Source organism: Amblyraja radiata, chromosome 43 (assembly GCF_010909765.2).
Source record: "Amblyraja radiata isolate CabotCenter1 chromosome 43, sAmbRad1.1.pri, whole genome shotgun sequence".
In the NCBI taxonomy this organism is placed as follows: domain Eukaryota; kingdom Metazoa; phylum Chordata; class Chondrichthyes; order Rajiformes; family Rajidae; genus Amblyraja; species Amblyraja radiata.
The window spans coordinates 6,339,179-6,352,169 of NC_045998.1; the positions used below are offsets into that span (position 1 = coordinate 6,339,179).

Here is a 12,991-nt window from a genome sequence, read left to right on the forward strand (position 1 = left end):
GAGGCCCGGGGAGCCGTTGGTGAGAGGAGGAGTTGCCTGGAGCTGTAAGTATAAAAACAGCGCGGGGCTTGCGTTTACAGAGGCCCGGGGAGCCGTTGGTGAGAGGAGGAGTTGCCTGGAGCTGTAAGTATAAAAACAGCGCGGGGCTTGCGTTTACAGAGGCCCGGGGTGCCGTTGGTGAGAGGAGGAGTTGCCTGGAGCTGTAAGTATAAAAACAGCGCGGGGCTTGCGTTTACAGAGGCCCGGGGAGCCGTTGGTGAGAGGAGGAGTTGCCTGGAGCTGTAAGTATAAAAACAGCGCGGGGCTTGCGTTTACAGAGGCCCGGGGAGCCGTTGGTGAGAGGAGGAGTTGCCTGGAGCAGTGAGTATAAAAACAGCGCGGGGCTTGCGTTTACAGAGGCCCGGGGAGCCGTTGGTGAGAGGAGGAGTTGCCTGGAGCTGTAAGTATAAAAACAGCGCGGGGCTTGCGTTTACAGAGGCCCGGGAAGCCGTTGGTGAGAGGAGGAGTTGCCTGGAGCTGTAAGTATAAAAACAGCGCGGGGCTTGCGTTTACAGAGGCCCGGGGAGCCGTTGGTGAGAGGAGGAGTTGCCTGGAGCTGTAAGTATAAAAACAGCGCGGGGCTTGCGTTTACAGAGGCCCGGGGAGCCGTTGGTGAGAGGAGGAGTTGCCTGGAGCTGTGGGTTACCCAAATCTGTAACGTTCCATCTCACTTCCAGAGAAGGATTCTGGTGGAAGCCTCTGATTGGTGGAAGAGGATCAGAGGAAGCAGCTGATTGGTTTGTATCCCGGGTAAGGCTTTATTGTATTCGAATAAGGGGGAGAATGAGGGCCAGGGCAGTTTACTGTTCTGGATGTCAGATGTGGGAGGTCATGGAGTCTGAGTGCTCTCCAGACGTCCACATCTGCACCAGGTGCGTCGAGATGGGGCTCCTAAGGGACCGCGTTAGGAACCTGGAGCAGCAACTCGATGACCTCTGTCTGCTCAGGGAGAGCGAGGAGGTCATAGAAAGGAGTTACAGGGAGGTGGTCACTCCAAGACCACGGGAGACAGAAAACTGGGTCACAGTTAGGAAGGGCAATGGGCAGAGGCAGGGACTGGTGAGTACCCCGGTGGCTGTACACCTTGAAAATAAGTACTCGTGTTTGAGTAAGGGTGGGGGAGACAGCCTACCTGGGGGCAGCGACAGAGGCCGGGCCTCTGGCACAGAGACCGGTCCTGTTGCTCAGAAGGGTAAGGAAAAGAAGAGGAGGGCAATTGTAATAGGGGACTCTATAGTCAGGGCGACGGATAGGCGATTCTGTGGACGCAGACAGGAGTCCCGGATGGTAGTTTGCCTCCCTGGTGCCAGGGTCAGGGATGTGTCTGAACGTGTCCAAGAAATCCTGAAATGGGAGGGAGAGGAGCCTTAGGTTCTGGTGCATATAGGTACCAACGACATAGGTAAAAAAAGAGAAGAGGTCCTGAAAGAAGAATTTAGGGAGTTAGGTAGAGAGTTAAGGAGAAGGACTGGAAAGGTAACAATTTCAGGATTACTGCCTGTGCCACGCGACAGTGAGAGTAGGAATGGAGCGAGGTGGAGAATAAATGCGTGGATGAGAGACTGGTGCAGTGGGTATGGATTCAAGTTTCTGGATCATTGGGACATCTTTTGGGGAAGGTGCGACCTGTACAGAAAGGACGGGTTGCACTTGAACTCAAGGGGGACCAATATCCTGGCGGGGAGATTTGCAAAGGCTACTGGGGAGACTTTAAACTAGTATGGTTGGGGGGAGGGACTCAAATTGGGAAAGCTAGCAGTCAGTGTGTGAAGCAGGGGGCAGAGAATGGTAGCACTCTGACCCAAAATGTAGGGGAGAGAGAAGAAAAAGAAAATAATCAGAGAATAAGAGAGGGTGGGTTTCTTAAATGTGTATATTTTAATGCTAGGAGCATTGTAAGAAAAGTGGATGAACTTAGAGCCTGGATTGACACCTGGAAGTATGATGTTGTGGCGATCAGTGAAACATGGTTGCAGGAGGGCTGTGATTGGAAACTAAATATTCCAGGATTTCATTGCTTCAGGTGTGATAGAATTGGAGAGGCAAGTGGTGGAGGTGTTGCATTGCTTATCAGGGAAGATATTACAGCAGTGCTTTGGCAGGATAGATTAGAGGGCTCGTCTAGGGAGGCTATTTGGATGGAACTGAGAAATGGGAAAGGGGTAGCAACACTTATAGGGGTGTATTATAGACCGCCAAATGGGGAGCGAGAATTGGAAGAGCAAATATGTAAGGAGATTGCAGATATTAGTAGTAAGCACAAGGTAGTGATTGTGGGAGATTTCAATTTTCCACACATAGACTGGGAAACACATTCTGTAAATGGGCTGGATGGGTTGGAGTTTGTAAAATGTGTGCAGGATAGTTTTTTGCAACAATACATAGAAGTACCTACTAGAGAAGGGGCGGTACTGACCTCCTGTTAGGAAATGAGATGGGTCAGGTGGCAGAGGTATGCGTTGGGGAACAGTTCGGGTCCAGTGATCACAATACCATTAGTTTCAATATGATTATGGAGAGGGACAAAACTGGACCTAGGGTTGAGATTTTTGATTGCAGAAAGGCTAACTTTGAGGAGATGCGAAAGGATTTAAAAGGAGTAAATTGGGACAGTTTGTTTTATGGGAAAGATGTGGAAGAGAAATGGAGTACATTTAAAGGTGAAATTTTAAGAGTACAGAATCTTTATGTCCCTGTTCGGTTGAAAGGAAATCGTAAAAATTGTAAAGAGCCATGGTTTTCAAGGGAAATTGGACACTTGGTTCGGAAAAAGAGGGAGATCTACAATAGTTATAGGCAGCATGGAGTAAATGAGGTGCTTGAGGAGTATAAAGAATGTAAAAAGAATCTTAAGAAAGAAATTAGAAAAGCTAAAAGAAGATATGAGGTTGCTTTGGCAAGTAAGGTAAAAGTAAATCCGAAGGGTTTCTACCGCTATATTAATAGCAAAAGGATAACGAGGGATAAAATTGGTCCATTAGAGAGTCAGAGTGGCCAACTATCTGCAGAGCCAAAAGAGACGGGGGAGATATTGAACAGTTTCTTTTCTTCGGTATTCACCAAGGAGAAGGATATTGAATTATGTGAGGTAAGGGAAACAAGTAGAGTAGCTATGGAAACTATGAGGATCAAAGAAGAGGAAGTACTGACACTTTTGAGAAATATAAAAGTGGATAAGTCTCCAGGTCCGGACAGGATATTCCCTAGGACATTGAGGGAAGTTAGTGTAGAAATAGCAGGGGCTATGGCAGAAATATTTCAAATGTCATTAGAAACGGGAATAGTGCCGGAGGATTGGCGTACTGCGCATGTTGTTCCATTGTTTAAAAAGGGGTCTAAGAGTAAACCTAGCAATTATAGACCTGTTAGTTTGACGTCAGTGGTGGGCAAATTAATGGAAAGAATACTTAGAGATAATATATATAAGCATCTGGATAAACAGGGTCTGATTAGGAACAGTCAACATGGGTTTGTGCCTGGAAGGTCATGTTTAACTAATCTTCTTGAATTTTTTGAAGATGTTACTCGGGAAATTGATGAGGGTAAAGCAGTGGATGTTGTGTATATGGACTTCAGTAAGGCCTTTGACAAGGTTCCTCATGGAAGGTTGGTTAAGAAGGTTCAATGGTTGGGTATTAATGGTGGAGTAGCAAGATGGATTCAACAGTGGCTGAAAGGGAGATGCCAGAGAGTAATGGTGGATGGTTGTTTGTCAGGTTGGAGGCCAGTGACGAGTGGGGTGCCACAGGGATATGTGTTGGGTCCACTGTTGTTTGTCATGTACATCAATGATCTGAACGATGGCGTGGTAAATTGGATTAGTAAGTATGCAGATGATACTAAGATAGGTGGGGTTGCGGGTAATGAAGTAGAGTTTCAAAGTCTACAGAGAGATTTATGCCAGTTGGAAGAGTGGGCTGCAAGATGGCAGATGGAGTTTAATGCTGATAAGTGTGAGGTGCTACATCTTGGCAGGACAAATCAAAATAGGACGTACATGGTAAATGGTAGGGAATTGAAGAATGTAGGTGAACAGAGGGATCTGGGAATAACTGTGCACAGTTCCCTGAAAGTGGAATCTCATGTAGATAGGGTGGTAAAGAAAGCTTTTGGTGTGCTGGCCTTTATAAATCAGAGCATTGAGTATAGAAGTTGGGATGTAATGTTAAAATTGTACAAGGCATTGGTGAGGCCAATTCTGGAGTATGGTGTACAATTTTGGTCGCCTAATTATAGGAAGGATGTCAACAAAATAGAGAGAGTACAGAGGAGATTTACTAGAATGTTGGCTGGGTTTCAGCAACTAAGTTACAGAGAAAGGTTGAACAAGTTAGGGCTTTATTCTTTGGAGCGCAGAAGGTTAAGGGGGGACTTAATAGAGGTTTTTAAAATGATGAGAGGGATAGACAGAGTTGACGTGGAAAAGCTTTTCCCACTGAGAGTAGGGAAGATTCAAACAAGGGGACATGACTTGAGAATTAAGGGACTGAAGTTTAGGGGTAACATGAGGGGGAACTTCTTTACTCAGAGAGTGGTAGCTGTGTGGAATGAGCTTCCAGTGAAGGTGGTGGAGGCAGGTTCGTTTTTATCATTTAAAAATAAATTGGATAGTTATATGGATGGGAAAGGAATGGAGGGTTATGGTCTGAGCGCAGGTATATGGGACTAGGGGAGATTATGTGTTCGGCACGGACTAGAAGGGTCGAGATGCCCTGTTTCCGTGCTGTAATTGTTATATGGTTATTATATGGTTATTCTCAGCCGAAGATAGACACAAAAAGCTGGAGACAATCAGCGGGACAGGCAGTATTTATGGAAAAAAGGAATGGGTAGCGTTCCGGCTCGACACCCTACTTCAAACTGGCTATGGATAAAGGAAGCGAGAGATATAAACGGTGATGTGGAGAGACAAGGAATAATTCGTGAACGATATGTACAAAAGTAACGATGGTAACGGAAACAGGACATTAAAAGCTGTTCGGAGGGCGAATATTATTTGTATATAATAATATTGTACATAATTATATATGATTACAGTAATATTTAACAAGTCACACATATATGTATTAAATGGACTGCAAAACGGAAATATGCTCCCATGGTGTAATATTGGCATGGGACATTAGATGGCGCTTACATTTCCGCGCATTTTCTAATTAGTTTAATTGATTAATGTGCAACTTTTGGCACCGACGAGTTATGACTTCCTTCTCAATTATATTTCATCCAAATCTGTGCAAGATGTCATGTAGTACCGAGACGCGGATCACGAAAATTGATTTCTGGACATATTTTTCAACACAGAAAATGGGAGCAGGAGTATCCAATTCGGCACTTCGAGACAGCACCGCCATTGAATATGATCGTGGCTGATCATCCAAAATCAGAACCCCGTTTCAGCTTTTCCCCATTACCCACGATTCCTTTAGCGCTAAGAGCTAAATCCAACTCTCTGTTGAAAACATCCAGTTTCATAGCCCCTACTGCAGATTATTCCTCAGATTCACAACTCTATAGGTGAAAAAGTGTTTCCTCATCTCTGTCCTAAATGGCCTTCTCCTTATTCTTAAACTATGACCTCTAGTTCTAGACTTCTCCGACATCGGGAACATTTATTTCGGCATTTATCATTTCCAATCCGTAAAGAATTGTGAATGTTTCTATAAGATCCCCGATTACCCTTCTAATTTTCTGTCAATATAATTCATGTCGATCCATTCTTTCATCATATGTCAATCCCGCCATCCCGGGATTTAACCTGGCTAACCTTCTCTGCCCTTGCTTAATAGTAAGAATGTATGTCCTCAAAGAAGAAGACCAATATTTCACACAATGCTCCAGGTGCGGTCTCACCGGGCCCCTGTACAACTGCAGTTGTACTCCTTCCTCCTATGCTCAAATTCACTCGCTGTGAAGGCCAACATGCCTGTTGCTTTCTTTACTGCCTGCAGTACCTGCATGCTTACCTTCAGTGACTGATGTACAAGCACACACAGGTCTCGTTGCACCTCCCCATTTCCTAAACTGACACCATTCAGATAAAAATTTACCTTAATATTGTTGCCCCCAAAGTAGATAAACTCACATTGATCCATATTATACTGCAACTGCCATGCATCTGCCCACGCACCCAACCAATCGAATTCACACTGCAGTCTCATAGCCTCCTCCTCGCACCTCACACTGTCACCCAGTTCTGTGTAATCCGCAAACTTTGAGATGCTACATTTAATTTCCTTTTCTAAATCGTTAACATATATTGTAACTAACTTTAGTCTCGGGTCTGAGCTTTGCGGTAACCCACAAGTCACTGCCTGCCTTCCTGAAAAGGAGCCCTTATTTCCCTCTCTTTGTTTCCTGTCTGCCAACCGGTCCACTCTCTATGTCAATACACTACCCACAATAGCATGTGCTCTAATTTTGAACACTAATCTCTTGTGTGGGATCTTCTCAAAGGCTTTCTGAAAGTACAGATACAACACATCAACTGGCTCACCCTTATCCATTCTACTTCATACAACCTCAAAACTCCAGAGGATTAGTCAGGCATGAGTTCCCCTTCATAAATACAAATGTAAGAATATCCACATATCCATGAATTTAGTCATATACTAGACCAAGTGCAGACCTGTTGGGTCTGTTCCCCCAACGTGCGGTTGTGGCGGGGGGGGGAGGGAGGCGACATGCAGCGTGACAAACACTAACTATCTCCCCCCCCCCCCCCGCACACACGGGGGAAGTGGGGGGGTAGAGGGGGGGAGAGGGGAGGAAGAGGGATAGTTGGGGGAGGAGAGGGGGAGGAACGACGGGGGAGGGGGGATAAGGGAGAGGGAGGGAGGAGAGAGGGGGTGCAGAGTGAGGGGGTTAGAAAGGGAGTGTTGAGAGGGGGTGAGGTGAGGGGAGGGGGAGACGTGGGGAGCAGGGAGGGCGGTGGAGTGAAGGGGGTAAGTGGTGTCGAGGGTAGGGAGGTTTAGGGGAGGGAGGGTGGAGGAGGGGTTGGAGGGGAGGATGGGGAGAAAAAGACGGGACAGAGAGAGAAGGGGAGAGGAGGGGCAGCGAGGGGGAGAGAGGGAGGTGGGGAGGGGGAGGGGAGGGGGATAGGGGGAGGAGAGGGGGGGAGGAGAGGGGAGAATGAGAGGGGAGAAGGAGAGGAGAGAGGGAGAGAGAGGTGAGAGGGAGTGGGGAGAGGGGGAGAGGGGGGAGAGGAGGGGAGAGAGGATGGAGAGAGACGGGGGCAGAGAGAGGGGTGGGAGGGAGAGTGCCTTTTTACTTCAAACCAACCATATTTTAATTTTCAAACCACATTAATGGCGCACAGTTGAGTAGACATGTGTTCAGTGTTATTCAGTGCTCAGAGAGACGTGAACTCCATCTTGCAGAGACTGAGTGAGGTACACCACTTCCTGGTTTTATAGTCCCTCCCCTTCCCTCCAGCAGAGGCACTAGAGAGAGTGGTGAACATTTTAAAAACATTAATAACTTTCTGATTTTTCATCAATGGGAAAGATCCTCTGGTCCAGGAAGGCAAACGTGGGCTCTGAGCGTGCTGGCCAAAAATGACGGCCGTACGTGGCGGCGTTCTCTCGGAAATCGCAGCACAGTGGGCCAAAAGCGGTCAAGATCAGACTTTATAGATAAAATCATTAGATATTGTCTTGGCACAACCGTCCAATTGTCTGATAAGTGCTGAGAAGAAACTTCCCTGAGTCCGGAGACATAGGTTTTGAAATGCTGCACATCTTGTCTGACGGGACTGGGTAGGAAAGGGAGTGCCCGGGGTGAGGATGGTCAATGATGATGCTGTTGTTCTGGGCGAAGCAGCGTATTGTTCAAATAGTGTCAATGAAGGGAAGTTGGTTTCGTTTGTGCGTCTGGGCAACGTCCACAACGCTGCATTTCCTTCGGTCCTTAAATTGAGCTGTTCACAAACTATAGGTGGACACAGAAAGCTGGAATCACTCAATGGGTCAAACGGCATCTCGGGAAAAAAGGAATGGGTAAAGTTTTGTGTCGAGAACGTACTTCAGACAAAGAGTCAGGAAAAAAGGGAAACGAGAGATCTAGACGGCGATGTAGAGTGATATACATCATAATTATTGCTCTTCAAACTTCATAGTAACCACAGCTAGTTTGCAATATGTTCATCGAAGTACATTGCAAATGTTAATGTATTTAGAGTTTGGTAAATGGTGATAACGTCTGTGCTACATCTCTTCCCTGTGCACATAAAGGTCAGACGCTCAATTCAACAGAAATTCTAGAGATCGCCATGAATTATCAAGTCCAGAAACATAGAAACATAGAAAATAGGGACATGAGTAGGCCATTCGGCCCTTCGAGCCTGCACCGCCATTCAATAAGATCATGGCTGGTCATCCAACTCAGCATCCTGTACTTGCCTTCTCTCCATCCCCCATGATCCCTTTAGCTACAGCGGCCACATCTAACTCCCTCTTAAATATAGCCAATGAACTGGCCTCAACTACCTTCTGTGGCTGAGAAATCCAGAGATTCGCCAGTCTCTGTGTGAATTTTCCAGAGATTCACCACTCTCTGTGTGAAACTACTCTGTGTGAGAACTACTCTACCTCATCCAACAAAGTAATACGCCTTTCTTAGTTTTGCAAGTGACACTAAAAGTAATTGCACTTGTCAATTGTGATACTCGTCCTGAATTAAATTACATTCAATCTTCTATATCCCTGTATAAAATCTTACTTTGTACTATTACAGTCGAGTAGAGTAATAAGAAATCTAAAATTAATAATTGTTTGCAACATCCCTTGAAGTGCCTAATTCATTGTACAATGATGCAATGAGCGAAAGTTGTTGACGGGTTCGTTGTTCAGTGGACTGTGCCTGAGGTAATTGAAGTGACGGTCGCACTAATTGTCACAGTCGGCGTGCCCTGATTGTATAATAGGTATCGAAACCAAACACCAGTGGATGAAAGGAGTTAGCGCATTATCCAAATTCGCTGCTTCGGATGGAAAATGGGATATTCAGCAATTTACTACATAGCGAGCATATACTATCCTGTTCTTGTCGCGTTTGGAATACCGGGTAAGAAATAGAAGCTGCCACTTCTTGGTGCGGCTCTTTCTCTTGTTACCCCTGGCGTGTGTTAAAACGTCGACCGTTATGTCCATCACATGTGTTTCTCGCATCGTTTTCAGGGTTCAAGCTTTTGGAGTCTTTTAAAATATGTTTTTATCGAACTGTTTTCTCTTCGATTTAGATATGTTGCCGGTTGTAAACATAAACTGACTGACGCTAGTGTTTTTGTGGCCAACATTTGATCCCGCTGTAATTTCAAAAATCATTACTGAAGCATTTTTTTACGTTGATACAATATAATAATAATAATACATTTTATTTATGGGCGCCTTTCAAGAGTCTCAAGGACACCTTAAAAATTTTAGCAAGTAGAGGAAAAACATGTAAGCGGAATGAAATAAATAGTAGAGACATGACTAGTACACAAATTAAAGACAGAATTCAATTGAAAACACAATATGAGGCAATTCAAGCACAGATGAAAAGGGAGGGGGACGTGGGGCTAAGGATAGGCAGAGGTAAAGAGATGGGTCTTGAGGCGGGACTGGAAGATGGTGAGGGACACGGAATTGCGGATCAGTTGGGGGAGGGAGTTCCAGAGCCTGGGAGCTGCCCTGGAGAAGGCTCTGTCCCCAAAACTGCGGAGGTTGGACTTGTGGATGGAGAGGAGACCGGCTGATGTGGATCTGAGGGACCGTGAGCGTTGGTAGGGGGAGAGGAGGTCAGTGAGATATGGAGGGGGGGGAGCAGATGGTGGAGGGCTTTGTAGGACTAGGATATTGTAGGTGATCCGGTGGGAGATGGGAAGCCAGTGAAGTTGTTAGCAATATGTAGGGTAGATAGTCAGAACCCGTTTTCTTGTGGATGAAAGTGAAAGAGTCAACTACTAGAGGACATAGACTTAGTTTGAGAGGGTTAAATTTTAAGTTAGAAGTGCGCGGTTGGTTTTTGCCCAGTGAATGCCGTGTACTTACAATGCGCTGCCACTCTGATGGCATAAAATCTGATGTCTGCTTATCAACGACTTTTAGGTTGGGTCATGAAGATGGAGGAATCTTAGACATACAGATCACGTACATGCAAAGTATATTAGATTAACTTGGCATCGTGCGCGACACGGAATTCGAGGGCCGATGCCATCCACATGTAATTCACGGTTCAATGCCATGTGAACTATGCTTAGACTTTTACAGCAGAAAAGAGATAAATAACCGGAAGTTCAATTATTTTCAATTCTATATATTGATTTTTTAAAATTTATATATAAACCGATGTAAGAATTCTTCATTCTTTCTGAGATATGAATAATTAAAATATTTTAATCGCGTGTTCTTTAATATGTGCAATGCTCTGGATTTCGCATGACGTCCGCGATCTGTTACAAACAAATACTTCCAAGTCCTATGGACTACCACAGAAGGACGGCTCCGCGTGAGCCACTCCTCTTGTTGAAGCCAAGAGGACATATCCTCGTGGTGACCGTTATGCACGGCTACGGACGCACGGTCGCTTCCGATGCCTCGCTAGACTTTGATGATCATCTCTACGTTGGCCGATCCTCTTATCAACGTAAAACGCTGTGCGAAGTTCCCAAATCTGGTTAATTTACTGATAACATATTGTCTATCTGAGGTAAGAAACGGAATATATTTCTGGTCGTGTTCAAAAAGGAACTGCAGATGCTGGAATATCGAAGGTACACAAAATTGCTGGAGAAACTCAGCGGGTGCAGCAGCATCTATGGAGCGAAGGAAATAGGCGACGTTTCGGGCCGAAACCCTTCTTCAGACTAGTTTTCTGGTCACTCTCTTGTGATAACCGACCAATGTTACCGACATTTTTTATGTATTACTGCTTTGCAATAATTATCAATTGCTACCATAGTAAAATGTTATTTGTAAGTTCATATCTAAGTTTAAAATAATCATGGTTCCTTTCTGTGACGTGTTTGAGTAATTGGAGACAATGTAGCAATGTTACAAAATTTTGAGATTTTTAAAATCAAGTCTGTAATTTATCCCATCAGTTAAAGCATAAAAATCATTTTAATTTGTCACCTAATTCACTTTCATATCTTCAGAATTAAAAGAGTTATGGCCATTTTCATACTCGGAAATTAGCATCTTGTTCTCTATTGCTTTTACATCGACTTAACACAAAAGCTGTGATCGAGGACAGTGAAATGGCCATAACTTTCTTAAAAAACTAAGATAACTAAAATAAATGTTCAGTTATTATAGATTGAAGCATTCTGAATCAAATATGAAAAAATCTTACCTAGATGACTTGAAATTAAAGCATATAATTAGTTAGTTACATAATTGTAGCTAATTACAAAATGCAATTCCTAGATCTAAACATCTATAAATTTCTTAAGAATAGATTAACATTTTTAAATAGCCCAAGTGTCCAAATAACATTCACACAAGAATTCACAATATAACATATTTTTTTTAATCCCATTGTCATGGATTTATAGGCCAAATGGAAGGAATTATTTACATGTAAATTAACGGCCATTTAAATCAACTTGCCTGTGGGTTTTTCTGGAACGCGACCATTTGGAACGTCGCGGTGTGCAGTGATTTAGATCCCCATGTCTGCATGGAAAACACTGCCGGTTGGTATGGGGACTAAATCACCGTTTCGCAACATAAAATGTGAACTAAAGGTATCTTAAGGACCACTTTTATACGTAACAATAAACCGCTTTCTTGTACCTGTCACCTACATGAAATCCGTCCCCGTTGTCGGCGTTCACGTCTTTAGAAGCTGATTTTAAAATTAATCAAGCGCTGAACGAGCCGGACGATTAAAAAAATAAAATAGACAGAACGCCGTCGGAACGATTATTCAACAAAAGCTTGCACTCCAACCAAATATAATGCAGACCAAGGTAAGAACAAAACCGCGTTTTAACACCGCCCCCACGCCCCCCCCCCCCCCCCCCCCCCCCCCCCCCCCCCCCCCCCCCCCCCCCCCCCCCCCCCCCCCCCCGCCGCTGAAGGTAAGTATTGTAACATACCTAGACAATGTGTTTATATGAAATAGGCCTTTATAATTCCGAAATTATTTAAAGTGATAACAGAGGCCGATGCATATTCGTGGCCCTTTCATTGCAATCGTCATCTCTCTACCCTTTGGGAAAGAATTCTTCGTTAATTTTATCATATTACATTAAGTAATAATACAACTCATTGATGTATTCTGATGTATCTCAACTCGATCACTTAACAAACTATGTAACCGACCAATCAGTGACGTTGGTATGTCTTAACAGCTATTTTTCCCAACGTGTGAGAATTTTAAGTTGAACAAGTTCATTATCGTTCGGATTCGTGTTGTATTTGGCAGAAACCTACTGCGTCCGGTGTTGGTTGCAATCAGCTCCAGGATGGAAATCAATTTCACCACGGTAGGGAACTGTTTCCGAAGGTACACGAAAAGATCCGATGAGGTTGGCTGCGTTTGCAACGAGGATGCCTTTATCACTATTGTTCCTCTTGTTTCCATGCAGTGAACTTGATGGCAATAGTGATCCTCTCCCGTGGAAAATGCGGTCTTTCCAAGTGCATCACTCGTTACCTGGTGGCGATGGCAGCGGCAGACCTCATGGTGGTCATCGTCGTTGCATTATTGGATCAGACAAATATGATCCATAAATATTCTCGTTTATTGCTCATCACTCCAATTTGCGCTCTGACAAGTGTTTTGAGGGTTGCAACTACGGGCTGTTCCGTTTGGCTTACCGTGGCGTTCACCTTCGATCGATTCATCGCGATATGCTGCCAACAGTTGCAGATAAGGTATTGCAGCGAAAGGACTGCGACGGTGGTTATATCAGTCGTGACAATATTGTGCTGTGCGAGATGTATCCCGGTTTACTTTGCAATAG

General features: G+C 44.6%; 1 protein-coding gene across 1 annotated transcript in view; it reads right to left on the reverse strand.

The window, feature by feature from the left end:
- Positions 1 to 12,719, reverse strand: part of LOC116968008 (AP-4 complex subunit mu-1-like) — a 21,858-nt gene extending 9,139 nt beyond the window's left edge. The window contains exon 1 of the mRNA XM_033014642.1: positions 12,682 to 12,719. Within this exon, the coding sequence (XP_032870533.1) occupies positions 12,682 to 12,719 (38 nt within the window). The remainder of the gene's footprint in view (positions 1 to 12,681) is intronic.
- Positions 12,720 to 12,991: the final 272 nt, after the last annotated feature.